Below are 21,696 nucleotides of genomic sequence, written 5' to 3'. Positions count from 1 at the left end.
AGACCGATTGGGTGGTGGTCTTCTCTTCTTCCAGGTTGAGGGCAGGCCCCAAGGCCTGGGGGCCCAGAGGGAAGACCACCCTGCTCATCCTCCTGCCTGTCATCTTCAATCGCAGATCTTCCCGCTGCCAATCTCAGGTCAGGATGAGCCACCCAGCACACATTCTAACAATAATAATAATAATAATTTCTAATAATAACTGTGGCATTTGTTAAGTGCGTACTATGTGCCAAACACTGTACTGAGTGCTGGGTACAAACACGATAATTAGGTCAGACACAGTCCCTGTTTCCCATGGGACCCAAAGGCTAGTGAGCCCCGTGGCCCTAATAATCATGGTGGTATCTGTTAACCACTTACTAGGGGCCAAGCAATTTGATAAACCCTGGGCTGCTACGGTATAAGCAGATCCGACAAATTCCCTGTCTCACATCATCATCATCATCATCAATCGTATTTATTGAGCGCTTACTATGTGCAGAGCACTGTACTAAGCGCTCACATGGGGCTCACAGTCTAAAGAAAAGGGAAACTAGGTGTTTACTCCCCCATTTTACAGGCAAGACAACTGAGCCCTAGAGAACTTAAATGACTTGCCCAACAGCAGGCACAGGGTTAGAACCCAGGACTTTTGATTCCCAGGCTCTTTCCACTAGGCCCATGCAAAAAATTGTGTGGCACATTGTGCAGGATGGAGTTAAGCTGAGCACATGTGCCTAGACATACAGGGACACTCACCTTATGGATGTTGAACTCAATTCCTGTTAATGGATAGGTATTCTTCTTAAAATCAATATTCAGGATAAAAATAGGAGCACCTTGAGTTTAAATATGATCATATAATGATGGAGCTGAAACATGTTTCGATGTGCTGATGTAATAATGAAGTTAAAGTGAGATAATAATACCTTCTATTTCCCAAAGTCTTTCCTCCTAAGAGTAAGGGCGGGATTGTTGCTGAAAGATGGGGGACAGGGGGGCAGGATTTTTATCTCCAGTTTCCTAAGTGTGTTTGTATCTCCCCATCCCCCCACCCTACCTCCTTCCCCTCCCCACAGCACCTGTATATATGCTTGTACAGATTTATTACTTTATTTACTTTACTTGTACATATTTACTATTCTATTTATTTTGTTAATGATGTGCATCTAGCTTTATTTCTATTTACTGTGATGACTTGACACCTGTCCACATGTTTTGTTTTGTTGTCTGTCTCCCCCTTCTAGACTGTGAGCCCGTTGTTGGGTAGGGACCATATCTATATGTTGCCAACTTGTACTTTCCAAGCACTTAGTACAGTGCTCTGCACCCAGTAAGCGCTCAATAAATACGATTGAATGAAAGAATGAATCTCTGCCTCGCCCCCATTGGTGTCTCTGACCATCTCTGTTTAACTGCCTAGGTTTCTCAGTGTCTCTGATAGTCTCACACTCTGATGCTTCTCCCATAGTCTGAGACTCCTGGTCTCATTCTGTGGTTAAAACAAGTGTGAGTCGCAAGATAACGGTTGTAACCTAGCAGGTAAGGAAACAAAGGGAAAGGTTGAGAAAGGAGTAGCTAAAAGGAAAATTATCTGAGGTGGGAGACAAATCACCAAACCCCCAAGAGGGGTGGGGGGAGGTGAATGGGAGGCTGAATGATTTTTCCTTTCTGAGCCTTCAGATTTTGGCAGAATTGCTCACCCACCCTGTTCCTGGAAAATGTTAAGTACCATAAATCACCACGCGAATAATAGGTTTTGTATTTACCTTGTAATCATTTACATCTTGTAGGATATTAAACATTTAGGGAAGTGGAGGTTGAATACAAACATGCAATACTCATTTCTAGCATGTCACTTTGAAAGTAATTGCATTATTCATGACATCTTGGTGAATACCTCCATATAGAAAGATTTTAACTAGTATTCTAAAGTTCCAGTCTTTTTTTTTTTAATCAGGAACAGGGGGTAAATTTTGACTGGTCTATTAATGGTATTTACTGAGCGCTTACTGTGTGCAGAACACTGAATTAAGCGCTTGGGAGAGAACAATATAATAGAGTTGGTAGACATTCCCTGCTCACAGGGAGCTTTCAGTCTAGAGAAAAAGACCATAAACTAATGTCCATTAAGTGTTAGATGTCCTTGGGTTCAATAAACCCTACAACTGTACCCCCTGTGGAACAGGGACTGTGTCTGATCTGCTCATCTTGTGTCTATCAGTGCTTAACACATAATGAGAACCATAAATACGATAAATGAATAAGGAGAGATTTGTGATTGTCCATGATGTGTATTGTTGCTAATCTTTCTTCCCAACATGCTTGATGCTTGCTGCTTCTGGACAGGAGAGGTGTGAATTTTTTACAGGAAACAAAACAAAAGGAGCAGTGTGGCCTAGAGGACAGAGCATGGGTTCTAATCCCAGCTCTGCTACGTGTCTGCTGTGTGACCTTGGACAAGTCACCTCACTTTTCCATGCCTCAGTTCCCTTATCTGTCAAATGGGGATTAAGACTGTGAGCCCCATATGGGACACAGACTGTGTCCAACCTGGTTAGTTGTGCCTGGCACATAGTAAGCACTTAACAGATACCATTAAAAAATAGGAACAGGAACATTTCATGAGAGAAGCAGCGTGGATCAGTGGAAAGAGCCCGGGCTTTGGAGTCGGAGGTCATGGGTTCGAATACCGGCTCCACCACTTGTCAGCTGTGTGACTTTGGGCAAGTCACTTTATTTCTCTGGGCCTCAATGACCTCATCTGTAAAATGGGGATTAAGACTGTCAGCCCCCCGTGGGACAACCTGATCACCTTGTAACCTCCCCAGCACTTAGAACAGTGCTTTGCACATAGTAAGCACTTAATAAATGCCATTATTATTATTATTATTATTATTATTATTATTATTATTATTATTATTATTATTATGGGCAGAGCAACAGACTGGGCTTGAATATTTTCCTTCTGTGAGGTCAGACTTACAGGGCTGCTGCAGTGCTCAGAGCCATCTCCTGCCCTTCCCGGGATCTCCCGCTTGGGACTACTCATGTTGCACTCGGCTTCTTTGACCAGGAAGAGCTGTTCGTCCAGAGCTTCCTTCTGCAGCTGGAGTTTCTGCACATAGCCCGTCTGAGTTTCCAGTTCTTTCTCCAGGGAGAAGATGATCCTATCCTTGGCCTTGATTTCATCCATCTGCAAGGAACAATACCCAGGTGCAGTTAGTGTCCTGATCCATAAGAGGGTTGATTTGCCAATCAATCAAACAAAGGTATTTATTGAAAACTTACTGTATGCAGAGTACTGTACTAAACACTTGGGAGTGTACAGTTCAATAGAGTTGATTCCTGCCCAGAGATGATCCTTGCCCACAAGGAGCTTATAGTCCAGAGCCTGCTGCATTTCTGATGTTAAGAATCCAGTGCCTGGCACATAGTAAGCACTCAATAAATATGACAATGAAGGAATGAATGAATGGTTTCTGGAGCAGTGGAGAGGAGAGGAAAGGGCTGCATAGGAAGAGAATCAGCTGAATGAGGATGTTGGTTGGAGCCAGGAGGAGATCCTGGAAGGAGATCAGAAGGAGCTGAAGGCTTTCCGCTGATGCCACTGATGGGAGAAGTGTGGGGGAGCCTCGGCTTGAAAAATGGCAAGTCCAAGGAGCTGAAAGTGGCTTTGAGGTCAGCTCAGCTGGATAGAAGCTGTAGCAAACAATCAGTGGGTTGGCCAGTCAATGAGAGGCAATCAGGTTGAATGACTTAGGGACGCACAGAGGTGCCACTCTATGGACAATGGGTCCCTTAGCTTTTTGAGCATTACTGCCTCTCCTACTCAAACCTTCTTTTTTTAAATGGTATTTATTAAGCGCTTACTATGTGCCTGGCACTGGATTAAATGCTGAGGTTAGATACAAGGTTATTTTGTTAGTATGTTTGGTTTTGTTCTCTGTCTCCCCCTTTTAGACTGTGAGCCCACTGCTGGGTAGGGACTGTCTCTATGTGTTACAAACTTGTACTTCCCAAGAGCTTAGTACAGTGCTGTGCACACAGTAAGCGCTCAATAAATACGATGATGATGATGATGATACAAGCTGATCATCTTGGACACAGTTGCTTTCCCAAATAGGGTTCACAATTTTAATCCCCATTTTATAAATGCGGGATCTGAGGCACAGAGAAGTGAAGTGACTGGCCCAAGGTCATACGCAGCAGACAAGTGGCAGAGCGAGGATTGTTCGTTCATTCATTCATTCGATTGTATTTATAATAATAATAATAATAATAATAATAATAATGATGGCATTTATTAAGTGCCTACTATGTGCAAAGCACTGTTCTAAGTGCTGGGAAGGTTACAAGGTGATCAAGTTGTCCCATGGGGGACTCACAGTCTTCATTCCCATTTTACAGATGAGTTAACTGAGGCACAGAGAAGTTAAGTGACTTGCCCAAAGTCACACAGCTGACAATTGGCGGAGCCAGGATTTGAACTCACGACCTCTGACTCCAAAGCCCGGGCTCTTTCTACTGAGCCATGCTGCTTCTCTGTACTATTTATTTATTGAGTGCTTACTGTGTGCAGAGCTAAGCACTTAGGAAAGTAATAATAATAATGATGATGGTATTTGTTAAGCGCTTACTATGTGCGAAGCACTGTTCTAAGCGCTGGGGAGGAAACTAGGTGATCAGGTTGTCCCACGTGGGGCTCACAGTCTTAATCCTCATTTTACAGATGAGGTAACTGGTGCACAGAGAAGTTAAGTGGCTTGCCCAAGGTCACACAGCTGACAAGCGGCTGAGCCAGGATTCAAGCCCATGATCTCTGATTCCCAAGCCCGTGCTCTTTCCACTGCGCCACGCTGCTTCTCAATACAATACAACAAAAAACAGACACAGTTCCTGCCCACAACAAGCTTCCCCAGGGCCTTCTGACTCCCCAGGCCTGTGCTTTAGCTGGTCCCTGACCAGACCCAAGAGTTTCCCAGTGGGCCTGAAAAGACCCAAAATGGTGACTTGCAGTCCAATGAGCTCTTTCAAACCTTTCAATCAGTCGATCGAAGGAGTCTACTGAGTGACACCTGAATCCTAAGTTCCTCCTCTAGACTTTAAGCTCGTTGTGGGCAGGGAATGTGTCACTTGTATTGTTGTATTGTACTGTCCCGAGTGGCAGTGCTCTGCACACAGTATGAGCTCAGTAAATATGATTGACTATACTGGACCTCCACACCACCTCTCCAGGACCCCCACCGGTTCTCCTCACTGTCACCAAGGTGTCTCCATCCTGACCTGTCCTGTACCACAATATTGGGATGGGATGGGCCTCAATATTGCTTCCACAAAGCCTTGGGAAAGCTGTAGTAGCTGTTGCTGTATCGTTCCCGGTGGCCACGTTCCTCAGCCATAAGGAGCCTGAAATTCCCGTCTGTGTATTCTTACCCAGTGCATTGTACAGTGCTCTGCATGCAGTAAACTCATAATAAATATTATTACTACTATATCTTTTCTTGCCTATGTTGTCCCCTGCTGCCTTACCTCGCTGCTTTCCTATTTCAACCCAGTCCTTACTTTGCTCCTCTAATGCCAATTTAATCACTGTACCTCAGTTTTATCTATCTTGCCACCAACCCCTAGCCTACATGCTGCCTCTGGCCTGTAACTCCCTCTCCAAATCCAACAGGTGATCACTCTCTCCACCTTCAAAGCCTACCCGATTAAGTCTTCATTTCTTCTTCTTCCACTCCCTTCTGCATTGTCCTATCACACGGATTTGCACCCTTTATTCACTCCTCCCTCAGCCTTACAGAACTTGTACATATCCATAATTTAATGTACTTATGTTAATGTCTGTCTTCCCCTCTAGACTTTCAGCTCCTTGTGGGCTAGTAGCGGTCTACTAACTCTATTGTACTCTCAAGCACTTCAGTAGAGTACTCCGCAAATAGTAAGCACTCAATAAATACGATTGATTGATTGAGATTATTTCCCAGGATTTAGTACAGTGATTTGCACTTAATGAATGAATGAACAAGCAATCCTCGCTCTGCCACTTGTCTGCTGTGTGTGACCTTGGGCCGGTCACTTCACTTCTCTCTGCCTCAGATCCCTCATTTATAAAATGGGGATTAAAACTGTGAACCCTATATGGGACAGCAACTGGATGTGCTTCCTTCGCTTTATAAACTGGGAATTAGCAACGTGGTGTATTTCAGGGCTCATCTGAGGAGGAAGCATGTGCCCAGTTGGTGTCAATATCCATGGTGGCACTTCCAGGTTCTGAGCTGGCACAACCCTGGATCTTGGCACCCCAGGCCCTCCAAAGGAGTCTGACTGTCTCCCACTCATGGGTGCTCCTGATCCAGATGAGATATTGGCACGGGCCCTAAAAACTGCCTCATGGAAATGGAATAATAATGATGGCATTTATTAAGTGCTTACTATGTGCATAGCACTGTTCTAAGCGCTGGACATAGTCACTAATGGAAGCAGCCACTGATATCTTAGCAGAATGACTTAATGTGCCAACCTCTGTCTCCCCTTTCACCGCCCCTCTAGGAACTGCCACCCCTTACACTAGGTAAGGCAAAGACCTTTGGGCCAAATAGTATTTTTCTACTGCTCTCTTGGAAATCCTGCCTTACTTTGCTTGCTGGGTGACCTTGGGAAGATCACTTAACTTCTCTGTGTCTCAGTTTCCTCACCTGTAAAATGGGGGTTAAGATTGTGAGCTCCATGAGGGACAGGGGCTGTGTATAATCCAATATGCCTGTATCCACCCTAGTGCTTAGAACACTGCCTAGCACATACTAAGTGCTTAACCACGATTATTATTAGTACTAATATGGTATTTGTTAAGTGCTTTCTACACTTCCTTCCTCTCCCCCTTGTCCCTCTCTCAATCCCCCCCATCTTATCTCCTTCCCTTCCCCACAGCACCTGTATATATGTATATATGTTTGTACATATTTATTACTCTATTTATTTATTTATTTATTTATTTTACTTGTACATATCTATTCTATTTATTTTATTTTGTTAGTATGTTTGGTTTTATTCTCTGTCTCCCCCTTTTAGACTGTGAGCCCACTGTTGGGTAGGGACTGTCTCTATATGTTGCCAACTTGTACTTCCCAAGCACTTAGTACAGTGCTGTGCACACAGTAAGCGCTCAATAAATATGATTGATTGATTGATTCAGTGAACAGTGCTTCACACATACTAAGTGCTTAACAAATGCCATTATTATTATTATTATTATTATTATGTGCCAGACACTCTACTAAGCACTGGGCTGGATACAAGCAAATCAGGTTGGACACAGTCCCTGTACCATGTGGGGCTCACAGTCTCAATCCCCATTTTACAGATGAGGTAACTGAGGCACAGAGAAGTAAAGTGACTTGTTCAAGGTCACAGCAGACAAGTGGCAGAGCTGTACCACTACTACTACTACTACTAATAATAATCCAATTTGTAGAATATGTTAGTCCACTGAATGTTCTTAGTTGAATTTACCTGGATTTGTTAGTATAGTCCTAATCCAGGGTATTAGATGTCAGCCTAGTATTTGAAGATAGCAAATGCAGCTTGATAGGAGGCCTCTCACTGTCCTCTAGACTGTAAGCTCATTAATAATAATAATAATGATAATAATAATAATGACATTTATTAAGCACTTACTATGTGCAAAGCACTGTTCTAAGCTCATTGTGAACAAGGAATGTGTCTGCTAATTCTGTTGGTATTGGGCACTTCGAAGTGCTTAAAACAGTGCTCTGCACATAGTAAGTGCTCAATAAATACCAGTGATTGATTAATAATAATAATAATAATGATGGTATTTATTAAGCACTTACTATGTGCAAAGCACCGTTCTAAGCGCTGGGGAGGTTACAAGGTGATCAGGTTGTCCCACGGGGGGCTCACAGTCTTAATCCCCATTTTCCAGATGAGGGAACTGAGGCCCAGAGAAGTTAAGTGACTTGCCCAAAGTCACCCAGCTGACAACTGGCGGAGCTGGGATTTGAACCCATGACCTCTGACTCCCAAGCCCGGGCTCTTTCCACTGAGCCACGCTGCTTCTGCTTGATTGGTAGAGATACAGTCACTTAGTGTACCCCAACCAGAACTCACACTTGGCAGACTGGGAATCTAGAGTGCGCGATCAGTTTATTCTATTCCTTCCTGGTGCATCTGCCAAGAATGAAAATTATCTGTTCCGGTTTCTCTCCAGATTCTCCTGTCTTCCATGTTTGAAGCTGACACTACCTACTTCAAAGATCTCCATCTGATTAATAAGGCATGACATTCCCTTACAGAAATCATGCTGTCTTTTCCTCAACAAGTTGTGTTTTCCCTTAGAGCTTACAGAGGCTAAACTCAACCATTTTTTAAAGGAATGGAGGTGAGATTTACATTTTATAATTCTTAGGACCATTTCTGAAATCCTTATTGATGGGGAGTACCTTGACAATCACCAGTCTTTTCGACATGGAGGTCATTGAGAAGCAGCGTGGCTCAGTGGAAAGAGCCCGGGCTTTGGAGTCAGAGGTCATGGGTTCGAATCCTGGCTCCGCCACATGTCTGCTGTGTGACCTTGGGCAAGTCACTTCACTTCTCTGAGCCTCAGTTACCTCATCTGTAAAATGGGGATTAAAACTGTGAGCCCCATGTGGGACAACCTCATCGCCTTGTATCTCCCCAGTGCTTAGAACAGTGCTTTGCACATAGTAAGCGCTTAACAAATGCCATTATTATTATTATTATTATTATTATCATTATAATTATTATTATTTGTCCTCAGTGGAAAGAGCCCGGGCTTGGGAGTCAGAGGTCATGGGTTCTAATTCCGGCTCTGCCACTTGTCAGCTGTGTGACTTTGGGCAAGTCACTTCACTTCTCTGAGCCTCAGTTACCTCATCTGTAAAATGAGGATTAAGTTTTTGAGCCCCACAGGGGACAACCTGATCACCTTGTATCCTCTCAATGCTTAGAACAGTGCTTCACACGTAGTAAGCGCTTAAAAAATGCCATTATTATTATTATTATTTTCTTTAGGAATTCTGTAGCTTTCCAGCCAAAAGTTCCTTTAGAAATAGATTACAACCAGGGCCAATAATTTGCCAGTTTTCCACAACTTAATCAGAACCATCCTGGGCTGAGATAGTAATTTGATCAAATCACTCTGATCGGCCTGCTACCAAAAGCAATTTGACAACAAGGTCTACCTTCAATATCTTCCTACTAAAGACCAAATAAAACTATTGATTGAAGTCTCTCAACTAGCTTCTTCACATCCCAGCTGAATCTTTTACAAAAAGCTCATGGAGAGTCCCCACTGGTTCCATAGCTGGCAACTTGCTCTTGATCTATCTGAAGAATTTTTCATCACTGGCTTCGGCATCCCCAGGAAAGGACTCTTCAAACCCTTTTCTGATCGCACCCGTTATCCTGTTTGAGTGTGATAGGCCACTATTTATAGTCTTCCCTGTTCTCCCCTCTTGAGGAATATCCCATTTTTGAAAGGATGACCTTGGCCTTCTGCTAACATCTTCTATTCTTCCAGAAAACCACAGAGCGTTCCTGTTCTACTACCTGATACATTTGTTCTACAGCCCACATTTTACCTGGACCTCCAAAATGGCAATTTAGTTACCATCTTCAGATTGCTAGTAGGTTACATATTTTTTGAGGACTTTTATATTTCCTTATTGAGGTTAATGGTTTTCCATAGTTCCCTTTTAAAAAAAAAATTAAAATGTCTTTGCTTTGGGCTTCTTTGCTCTCCCTCACCGGTAAAAATGTGAAATTTGGACGAAATGTGTGGTACCTTCTGCACCAGCTCCTGACCGTTACTTAATTATTAAATCCAGTAGTGATAATAATAATGATGGTATTTGTTAAGCACTTTCTATGTGCAAAGCACTGTTCTAAGCACTGGGGAGGATACAAGGTGATTACTGCTCAAACCACCAGCATTACAGTCAATTCCTCCATGCAGTTTATCAGTTATAAAGTCTCAGCCCTGAGGTTCATTCATCATTCCCAATGGGTAACTTCATCATTGATTCCTCCAAACATCTTGATTTACCTAAGACTTCAATTCCCAGAAATACTTGCCCCCAGTGCCCTGGGCAGGACACCTGACAAGTCTGAATTTCTGGTAATATTCTGGCCAATATAAAACACAAGGTGAGCTGATTTAACACTAATCTAACTCCAGCCCTAACCTTAATTTTTAGCTCAAGATTTTATCACAAGTCAGATTGCTGGTGTATTGATTTATAGTGGATATTTTTTCTCAGATTCTAATTTTGTATTGAATTACTGATTCTGTTAGTTCACCTTACATATTTTAACTATTTGCTATTATATCCTCCAACACACAGTCTTTGTAAATAATTTTTGTCTGCCAAACCCACTGGATTGTGACCTTCTTGAGCAAAAGGGATATGGGCATTTCTTCTGCTGAAGTGTAAACTCGTTGTGGGAAGGGAACGAGTCTTCCAATTCATTCATGCTGTGCTTTCCCAAATGCTTTGTACAGTGCTCTGCATGTGGCTCAATGGAAAGAGCACAGGCTTTGGAGTCAGATGTCATGGGTTCAAATCCCGGCTCTGCCAACTGTCAGCTGTGTGACTTTGGCTAAGTCACTTCACTTCTCTGTGCCTCAGTTACCTCATCTGTAAAATGGGGATGAAGACTGTGAGCTCCCCGTGGGACAACCTGATCACCTTGTAACCTCCCCAGTGCTTAGAACAGTGCTTTGCACATAGTAAGCACTTAATAAATGCCATCATCATTATTATTATTATTAAATGTGTGATTGATTAGTACTGTGTTTTACACTCATTGGGCACTTAATACATACGATTGATTGATTTCAATTTTTAGAAAATCAACATTTAGGACTTGTTAAAGATTCAACTGGGGCACGTCATTCCCTTATTCTAAAATACTTCCCCAGCCCCACAGCTGACGGCACCCGATGGGAAACACCATATGGAGAACTGAAATTCCCAGCCTTTTCCAAATGAAATGATCTTCTCCAGAGACTTCAAAACCGTTGTCGAAATTAACCCAGTTTCAACTGGGATCTTAATGCTCAGACATCTGCAAAGGCTCTTCCTCAACATATGGCGCACTGAGGAACCGCTACAAGACTTCAAAGGTCTACTGTAGTATCTTCGAGAAGAAGGGCGAGAGCGGACTGACTGCGGAAACTATGGAGGAACCTCATAGGTCTCTGGAGCCAGAAAATTCAAGTCTGGACAGGCTACTGAAGACGTTCATTGTCTATATCCTGGCTATTTAACACACTCGGATCGCGCCACACAAATTTCTCACCCTCAACACCCCCGCAACACGCAAACATAGAACACACCTAAAGACCAGGTACATGTGCATGCAAACATAACGATGATGATGATGATGGTATTTGTTAAGCACTTACTATGTGCAAAGCACTGTTTGAACCACTGGGGAGATACAAGGTGATCAGGTTGTCCCACATGGGGATCACAGTCTTAATCCCCATTTTACAGATGAGGGAACTGAGACCCAGAGAAGTGAAGTGACTTGCCCAAAGTCACACAGCTGACAATTGGCGGAGCCAGGATTTGAACCCATGACCTCTGATTCCAAAGCCCGGGCTCTTTCCACTAAACCACACAAACATACACACACACACTCTGAGCTCTCACTGACATTCGCTTTCTCAAGAGACAGCAAGGATGGTCAGAGACATAGCGCATTTTTTAGTTAAATAGTAATAATTGCGGTACTTGTTAAGCCCTTATAATAATAATAATAATTGTAGTATTGGTTAAGCACTATATACGTGCCAAGCATTGGACTAAGTGCTGGAGTAGATACAAGATAATCAGGTCCCACATGGGACTCACAGTCTAAGTAGGAGGGAGAACAGGTACTGAATCCCCATTTTGCAGATGAGGGATGTGAGGCACAGAGAAGTGAAGTGATTTGCCCAAGGTAACACAGCAGACAAATGGCTGAGCTGGGATTATTCATTCAATCATATTTATTGAGCGTTTTCTGTGTGCAGAGCACTGTACTAGACCGCAGAACCTTTAACTCCCAGGCCATGCTTTTTCCACTAGGCCCTGCTGCTTCCCTTGTGTGGCTTATAAACACTGTACTAAGTGCTGATCCCACTTGAGGCTTGCAGTCTAAGTAGGAGGGAGGAAAAGGATCGAATCCCCATTTTGCGGATGAGGGAACTGAGGCCCAAAGAAGTTAAATGATTTGCCCAAGGTAACACAGCAGACCAATGGCCGAGCTGGGATTATTCATTCAATCATATTTATTGAGCGTTTACTATGTGCAGAGCACTGTACTAGACCGCAGAACCTTTAACTCCCGGGCCATGCTCTTTTGATTAGGCCTTGCTGCTTCCCATGTGTGGCTTATAAACACTGTACTACTACTACTAATAATAATGTTTGGATTTGTTAAGCGCTTACTATGTGCAAAGCACTGTTCTAAGCGCTTGGGGGATAGAAAGTGATCAGGTTGTCCCACGTGGGGCTCACAGTCTTAATCCCCATTTTACAGATGAGGTAACTGAGGCTCAGCGAAGTTAAGTGACTTGCCCAAGGTCACACAGCAGACATGTGGCGGAGCCGGGATTCGAACCCATGACCTCTGACTCCAAAGCCCGTGCTATTTCCACTGGGCCACGCTGCTTTCCTGCTTTACTAAGTGCTGATCCCACTTGAGGCTTGCAGTCTAAGTAGGAGGGAGTAAAAGGATCGAATCCCCATTTTGCGGATGAGGGAACTGAGGCCCAAAGAAGTTAAATGACTTGCCCAAGGTCACATAGCTGATAGTGGCAGAGCCGGGATTAAAACCCTAATCCTCTAACTCCCATGCCTGAGCTCCTTCCACTAGGCCAGGCTGCTTCGGTTTTGTTTTATGTTTTACAGGGGTTGTCTTTGTTTCAACCATACTTGAAATTACTGTCTGTTTCTACTGCACAATACAGCCTAAATAGCTTAGTCCTCATGGTCACTAATCAATGTCACTCAGTGGCAGTAATGATGGCATTTGTTAAGCACTTACTATGTGCCAAACACTGTTCTAAGCGCTGGGAAGGATACAAGGCGATCAGGTTGTCCCACGTGGGGCTCACAGTCTTAATCCCCATTTTACAGATGAGGGAACTGAGGCCCAGAGAAGTGAAGTGACTTGCCCAAAGTCACACAGCTGCAAAGTGGCGGAGCCGAGATTTGAACCCATGACCTCTGACTCCCAAGGCCGTCCTCTTTCCACTGAGCCACGCTGCTTCTGGATGGAGCTCCTACTCTGTGCAGAGCATTGTACTAAGCACTTGGGAGAGTACAATACAGTTAACAGACGTGATCCTTGCCCTCCTGGAGTTCATAAACTTGAGAAGGAGACAGACACTAAAATAATTTACAAGACGAAAGCAGCCGAGTTCAAAGATGTGTAATATAAGTGCTTCGGTGAGGTGGTGGGGAGAAGCTCAGTGGAAAGAGCCCCGGCTTGGGAGTCAGAGGTCATGGGTTCGAATCCTGGCCCCGCCACTTGTCAGCTGTGTGACCTTGGGCAAGCCACTTAACATCTCTGTGCCTCAGTTCCCTCATCTGTAAAATGGGGATTAAGACTGTGAGCCCCACGTGGGACAACCTGATCACCCTGTATCCTCCAAGCGCTTAGAACAGTGCTTCACACATAGCAAGTGCTTAACAAATACCATCATTATTATTATGATGATTATTCAAGTGCTTGGATGACAGGGAAGTGCTCAAGTAATAGTCAGAGAGGAACTTGGGCAGGGCCGTGAGATTTAATCAGGGAAAGCCTTCTGACAAAGACCTAATTTCAGAAGGACTTGGAAGATGGGAAGAGCAGCGTGGCTCAGTGGAAAGAGCCCGGGCTTTGGAGTCAGAGGTCATGGGTTCAAACCCCAGCTCTGCCAATTGTCAGCTGTGTGACTCTGGGCAAGTCACTTCACTTCTCTGGGCCTCAGTTCCCTCATCTGGAAAATGGGGATTAAAACTGTGAGGCCCCCGTGGGACAACTTGATCACCTTGTAACCTCCCCAGCGCTTAGAACAGTGCTTGGCACATAGTAAGCGCTTAATAAATATTATTATTATTATTACATGTTCTGTCAGATGCGAAGGGGGTGGGATTCCAGGCTGGAGGGAGGGTGTGAGCAAAGGTCAGAAGGGAGAGAGATGAGAACGAAGCTCCGTAAGTAGGTAGCCTTGAAGGGAGTGAAGCGTGCCAGCTGGGCTGCTGTGGGAGAGGAGTAGTATAAGTAGTTTTAGCAAGAAACAAAAGGCACCATCCATAGGAGGGATAACATGAACGCTACATTCAATAATGCCTTTTGAAGTAGGACACTATAGCCACCCCTGTCCCCCAATACTTCTGTAAATATTCTTATACTCTACTATTTCTCCTATCCGTAATTTACTTCAGTGAGAAGTGGCATTGCCTGGGGGAAAGAGCACGGGCCTGATATTCAAAGGACCTGGGTTCTTATCTCCACTCTGCTACCTGCGCTGTGTGACCTTAGGCAAGTCCATTTCTCTGTGCCTCAGTTTCCTCATCTGTAAAATGGGGATTAAGACTGTGAGCCCCACGTGGGACAACCTGATCACCTTGTATCCCCCAAGTGCTTAGAACAGCTCTCCGCACATAGTAAGCGCTTAACAAATACCGTCATCATTAGTATTACTATCATTCAAGTGCTTGGATGCCAGGGAAGTGCTCAAGTAATAGTCAGAGAGGAGCCAGGGCAGGGCCGTGAGATTTAATCAGGGAAAGCCCTCTGAAAGTGACCTCATTTCAGAAGGACTTGGAAGATGGGAAGAGAAATGCTCTGTCGGATGCGAAGGGGGTGGGACTCCAGGCTGGAGGGAGGGTGTGAGCAAAGGTTAGCAGGGAGAGAGATGAGAACAAAGCTCTGAGAGTAGGTAGCCTTGAGGTGAGTGAAGTGTGCCAGCTGGGCTGTTGTGGGAGAGGAGTAGTATAAGTAGTTCTAGCAAGAAGCAAAAGGCACCATCCATTGGAGAGATAACGTGAACGCTACACTCAATAATGCCTTTTGAAGTAGGACACTGATTCCCACCCCTGTCCCCCAATACTTCTGTAAATATTCTTATACTCTACTATTTCTCCTATCTGTAATTTACTTCAATCAATCAATCAATCAATCGTATTTATTGAGCACTTACTGTGTGCAGAACACTGGACTAAGCGCTTGGGAAGTACAAGTTGGCAACATATAGAGACAGTCCCTACCCAACAGTAGGCTCACAGTCTAAAAGGGGGAGACAGACAACAAAACAAAACATATTAACAAAATAAATAGAATCGATATGTACAAATAAAATAAATAAATAAATAGAGTAATAAATACATACAAACATATATACATATATACAGGTGCTGTGGGGAGGGGAAGGAGGTAAACGGGGGGATGGGGAGGGGGAGGAGGGGGAGAGGAAGGAGGGGGCTCAGTGTGGGAAGGCCTCCTGGAGGAGGTGAGCTCTCAGTAGGGCCTTGAAGGGAGGAAGAGAGCTAGCTTGGCGGATGTGCGGAGGGAATAATACAGTGTAATTATACACTTAATACAGTGCTCTGCACAAAGTAAGAGCTCAATAAATATGACTGAATGAATGAATGAATAGCCACTCGGCCATGTGCGCTCTTTGCCCCATGGTGACTTAGCAAAATATTTTCTTTGAAAAGGCATCTGTAGACTGTAAGCTTATTGTGGGCAAGGAACATATCTACCAACTCTGCACTCAAGTGCTCAATAAATAACACTGATTGATTACGTACTTAATATGTGCCAAGCATCGCACTAAGCACTACGGTAAATACAAGATAACCAGGAGGTTATAAAAAGATAAACAAGATAACCACCTTCTCCAGGAGGCCTTCCCAGACTGAGCCCCCTCCTTCCTCTCCCCCTCCTCATCCTCTCCATCCCCCCCGCCTTAACCTCCTTCCTCTCCCCACAGCACCTGTATATATGTACATATGTTTGTATGTATTTATTACTCTATTTTATTTGTACATATTTATTCTATTTATTTTATTTTGTTAATATGTTTTGTTTTGTTCTCTGTCTCCCCCTTCTAGACTGTGAGCCCACTGATGGGTAGGGACCATCTCTATATGTTGCCAACTTGTACTTCCCAAGCGCTTAGTACAGTGTTCCGCACACAGTAAGCGCTCAATAAATATGATTGAATGAATGAATGAACGAACCAGGCCAGGCACAGTTCCTACCGCACGTGGGGCTAATGGTCTAAGTAGGAGAGACAGCAGGTATTGAATTCCCCATTTTACAGATGAGGAAACTGAGGTCCAAAGAAGTGACTTGCCCAAGGTCACCAGGCAGACATTTGGCAGAACTGGGATGAGAGTCCAGGTTCTCTAACTCCCAGGCTCATCGTCTTCCCACTAGGCCACGCTGAGCCACACAATCAATCACCCCTTGTGGAAACACTTGTTTGCTGGTGTTGCCCTTTATCATCATAATTGCTATTTATTGAGGGCTTACTGTGTGCACTTGGAAGAGCCCTCTTCCTCCTCCCAACTTCCCCCAGGCTACTCACCAGCCTGCGAATGTCCCGCTCGCACTCCCACTTGATCTTCGAGATGGCCTCCTGATGGGACTGGTGCTCGCTCCGGAGATCCCCTGCCTTGATCTTATCGGCCTGGATCATGTTATTCAGCGCCTCATCCACCTGCTTCTTGGCGGATTTCAGCTCGGTGATCTCCTGCAACAGCTTCAGGCGCTCAGAGTCAAAGAGTTTCCTGGCCTCTTCCCGGGCCTCGATGGTCAGCGCCGTCCTGACTTTGTCGCCGCTCCCGTCCCGCTGAGCGAGCAGGGCCGACTTGAGCCGCTGGATCTCCCCGTCTCTGACTTTGGCCGTCCGAGACATCTCCTGCTCGTGCTGTTTGATCAGGTTCTCCCGCGTGGCCTGCAGCTCCTTCATTTTTTCCTCGTGGAGTTTGGCCTTCAGCTCCGTCACCAGGACTGTGTGCTTCCGCTGCTCCAGCTCACGGATCCGCTTCGTCTCTTGCGTTTTCTCTCTTTCGAGCTTCGCGACCTGGAAGCCAGAGAGACACGGGAAATTCAGACTCCCACCGTTACTGGGGATTGGGAGGGTCTAACTGGCCTGCTGCTGGACACCCTAGAGAAAATGACCAGCTCCCTGTAGTGCTGTGGGTCCAGGGCTCTGTGGCTCTCTGGAGTGGCTTTCTGTTTTGAGGAAATAATAATCATAATGACGATGGTGGTATTCGTTAAGCACTTACTAAGCTCTGGGGTGGGTACAAGCAAATATTCACAGTCTCAATCCCCATTTTACAGATGAGGTGCGTGAGGCCCAGAGAAATGAAGTGACTTGCCCAAGGTCACACAGCAGACAAGTGGTGGAGTCGGGAAACAGAGCCGGAGCCTGCACAGGCCTGAGGGCTATGGGGGTTGAAGAAAATTTTGCAACATAAAATTTCATTTGGCTCCAAATATGTGTGGGACCGTGAGTCATGAGGTACCCACCTATGGGAATATTCATCTTTATTTGAAATAATTATAAGTTTTAAAATTGCATTTATTTAGTGCTTACTATGTGCCAGACACTATCCTAAGCACTGGGGTAGAACAAGATAGTCGGTTTGGACACAGTCCCTATCCCACAGGGAGTTCACAGTCTTTATCCCCATTTTACATGAGGGAAATGAGGCCCAGAAAAGTGAAGTGACTTTCCCAAGGTCACACAGTAGACAAGTGGAGGTGGCAGAATTAGAATCCAGGTCTTTGACCCCCAGGACCATTCTCTATCATTCATTCATTCATTCATTCAATCGTATTTATTGAGCGCTTACTGTGTGCAGAGCACTGTACTAAGCGCTTGGGAAGTACAAGTTGGCAATGTATAGAGAGGGTCCCTACCCAACAGCGGGCTCACAGTCTAGAAGAGGGTGATGAGAAGATGGGAAGAAAGGGAAAGGAAGGAAAGGAAAGGATGGGAAGGAAGGGAAAGCAGGGAAGGAAAGGATGGGAAGGAGGGGAAAGGAAGGAAATGAAAGGATGGGAAGGAAGGGAAAGGAAGGGAAAGGAAGGAAAGGAAAGGATGGGAAGGAAGGGAAAGGAAGGAAAGGAAAGGAAGGGAAAGCAGGGAAGGAAGGGAAGGAAAGGAAGAATGAGTGGGCGGGCAGGAGGGGAAGGGTCCGGGTCCAATCACTAAGCCAAGCTGTTAGGTGTCAAGCACTGTGCTAAGTGCTGGGATAGATATTAGATTCCATTACTGCCTGTTTACTTATTTTGATGTGTATATATCTGTAATTCTATTAGTTTATATTGATGCCTGTTTACTTGTTTTGATGTCTGTCTCCCACCATCTATACTGTAAGCCTGCTGTGGGCAGGGATTATCTCCCTTTGTTGCTCAGTTGTACTTTCCAAGCATCTAGTGCTCTGCACACAGTAAGCACTCAATAAATACGATTGAATGAATGAATGAATGAATTCAGACCCATGTGGACATTTCCTCTTGCAGATTGGGGGAATATTTGGATCTGTGAACATCTGATGTCTGCATCCCTGCCTGACAAACCGCAAGTCAGAATTTTCCTCCCTCCTCCAGCCCCTTACTCCTTACTCCAACATTTCTTGCCACAAAATCGCCCCAGGAGACGGATGTGTCACAGGCATTTATTGAGCTCTCACTTGGTACAGTGCACTATAGTAGGAGCTTCGGAAGAACAGAACGATCTACTAGCTGGTGAATGACATTTCTGCTTAAGCAACGAGCACAGAGGCAAAGAGCTTTTCCTGGGGCAGGTGTGTGGGTGTTGGAGTGAAAACGGTTTCTATTTCCATCATGGCTGTACCGAAATTAGCACCTGCTAATGGAGAGAAGAAGTCACATATGAGTGTATTAGTAATCAAAGCTAGGAAGGACACGATCCCCCTCTTCCTCCTCTCCCTTCTTGGTGTCAGTCATGGAACCGCCTGGGCCTATCTTGATTTCCAGCTAGGCACCATTATCGCCCCCAAAATCAACCTGTGTGGACGTCCACAAACAGCTTTTAACGTGAAATTCTGCTCTTCCAGCCACAGCACCCTATTGATTTTGTTTTTATTTTCTATATTTGTCTGTCTCGTGTTTTAATCTTTCACCATTCCTGATGTGTCTGACTCCAGTCCCTTCCCTCCACTTAACAGTCAATCAATCCCTATTTACTGTGTGCAGAACACTTTATTAAGAGTTGGGGAGAGAACAATACAACAGAATCAGTAGGCACGTTGCCGGCCCACAGGGCGCTTATTGACTAGAAGATTTACTTGTATTCTTGAATGGTGAGCCCTCCAAGGGACAGGGACTGCGTCTAAGGTCACACAACACAACAGTCAAGTGATTGGAGTTAGGATTAGAACCCAAGACCTTCTGATTCTCTATCCATTACGCCATGCTGCTTTTCAGGGGAGGAGGAAGGTGAGTTTAGGGATGTTAGGTAATCCACCCCTTACCATGGGGCTAGGATTGGAGACTGAATACTGGGTAGGATGGGCCACTAATCTGATCCAATAATGGGCTTGTTCTGACAGCTGTTGGAACTTGTAGGGGTTAAAAGAAAGGGAACTGGGCAAGGGGGTTGCAGAAGGAGGGTTGTGGGAGGGGAAGAGTGTAAATGGAAGGGACAATTAAAGGTGGGGTTCTAGGGAAACTGTGGAGGAGGCCATGAGAGTTGGTCAAAAGTCACAAGACTGTAGAGGAAGGGGATTTCCGGCCATGGTGACTCCCACAGAAAACAGAGCACCTGTATCCAAAGTCGATTATGCTTTGGGGCAGAGGGCCGATGGATTCTATTTAAAAAAAAAATCCAATTCTGCCTTTTTTCTTTTCAGAGCTAATTCTACAAGATTATTGGACCCTGCAGCACACTGATGGCATTTTGATTTGATCAAATTAATCGATTAATAGCATTTATTGAATGTTTACTTTGTGCAGATCACTGTACTAAGCGCTCAGAGTAGTACAATAGAGTTGCTAGACACCCTCCCTGCCTTCGAGGACCTTACAGTCTAGTCATCAGTCAGTCATACTATTAAGTGCTTACTGTTTGCCAGAACACTGTACTAAGCATTTGGGAGAATACAATATAACGGTAAAAAGACAAAGTCCCTTCCCACAGTGAGCTTACAATCTAGAGGGGGAGAAGGACATTAATATTAATAAATAATTACAGAGATGTACATTAGCGCTGCGGGGCTGGGAGGGGGGGATGAATAAAGGGAGAGAGTCAGGGTGATGCAGAAGGGGGTGGGAGAAGAGGAAAGGAGGATTTTGTCCTTTTGGAGGAGATGTGCCTTCAATAATGCTTTAGCCATTCCACTTCAGCCAGATCCCTGACTCATGGTACAGGGTAGCTCGGGGGCTGGAGGTCAAAAAACTATTCATTCATTCAATCGTATTTATTGAGCACTTACTGTATGCAGAGCACTGTACTAAGCACTTGGGAAGTACAAGTCGGCAACATATAGAGACGGTTCCTACCCAACAACGGGCTCACAGTCTAGAGGGAGGAGACAGACAACAAAACAAAACGTGTAGACAGGTGTCAAAATCGTCAGAACAAATAGAATTAAAGCTAGATGTACATCATTAACAAAATAGAATAGTAAATATGTACAAGTAAAATAAATAGGGTAATAAATCTGTACAAATATATATATATATATACAGGTGCTGTGGGGAGGGGAAGGAGGTAGGGCCGGAAGGATGGGGAGGAGGAGAGGAAAAAGGAGGTTCAGTCTGGGAAGGCCTCCTGGAGGAGGTGACCTCTCAGTAGGGTTTTGAAGGGAGGAAGAGAGCTAGCTTGGCGGATGTGCGGAGGGAGGGCATTCCAGGCCGGGGGAAGGACGTGGGCTGGGGGTCGATGGCGGGACAGGCAAGAACGAGGCCCAGTGAGGAGGTTAGTGGTGGCAGAGGAGCGGAGGATGTGGGCTGGGCTGGAGAAGGAGAGAAGGGAGGTGACGTAGGAGGGGGCAAGGTGATGGACAGCCTTGAAGCCCAGGGTGAGGAGTTTTTGCTTGATGCGTAGGTTGACAGGCAGCCACTGGAGATTTTTGAGGAGGGGAGTAACATGCCCAGAGCTTTTCTGCACAAAGATGATCCAGGCAGCGGTGTGAAGTAAGGAGTGAAGTGGGGAGAGACAGGAGGATGGGAGATCAGAGAGGAGGCTGATGCTGATGCAACTATATCCTTTTTGTCCAGGATCCAGGACTTTTACTTGGGGTTTACTCTTCCATGTGGCTTTGACAGACACAGTTAAGGCTCTGGGAATGGGAAGTGCTTGGGAGTCGAGATCCCCACCCCCAGGTAACTATAATAATAACAATAATAATAATAATAATAATAATAATAATAATATTAGCGATGATGGTATTTGTTAATCACTTACTATGTGCCAAGCACTGCTCTAAACACTGGGGTAGATACAAGGTAATCAGGTCATCCCACTTGGGGCTCACAGTCTTAATCCCTGTTTTACAGATGCGGGAACTGAAACACAGAGAAGTGAAGTGACTTGCCCACAGTCACACAGCTGACAAGTGGCAGAGCCGCGATTAGAGACCTTGACTGTGAGCCCATTGTTGGGTAAGGACTGTCTCTATGTGTTGCCAACTTGTACTTCCCAAGCGCTTA

The 21,696-nt window shown here is 44.9% G+C and overlaps 1 protein-coding gene across 4 annotated transcripts in view; it reads right to left on the bottom strand.

Moving 5' to 3' along the window:
• JAKMIP2 (janus kinase and microtubule interacting protein 2) overlaps positions 1-21,696 on the bottom strand; it is a 151,934-nt gene that overhangs the window by 75,830 nt on the left and 54,408 nt on the right. For all 4 annotated transcript variants that reach the window (XM_038740377.1, XM_038740378.1, XM_038740376.1 and 1 more), the window contains exons 3-4: positions 16,595-17,092; positions 2,966-3,175 (exon numbers count right to left, since the gene is read on the bottom strand). In XM_038740377.1, coding sequence (XP_038596305.1) covers positions 2,966-3,175; positions 16,595-17,092 — 708 coding nt within the window. The remainder of the gene's footprint in view (positions 1-2,965; positions 3,176-16,594; positions 17,093-21,696) is intronic.

Source organism: Tachyglossus aculeatus, chromosome X1 (assembly GCF_015852505.1).
Source record: "Tachyglossus aculeatus isolate mTacAcu1 chromosome X1, mTacAcu1.pri, whole genome shotgun sequence".
NCBI classification, from domain to species: Eukaryota; Metazoa; Chordata; class Mammalia; order Monotremata; family Tachyglossidae; genus Tachyglossus; species Tachyglossus aculeatus.
This window is presented reverse-complemented; position numbering and strand designations above follow the sequence as displayed.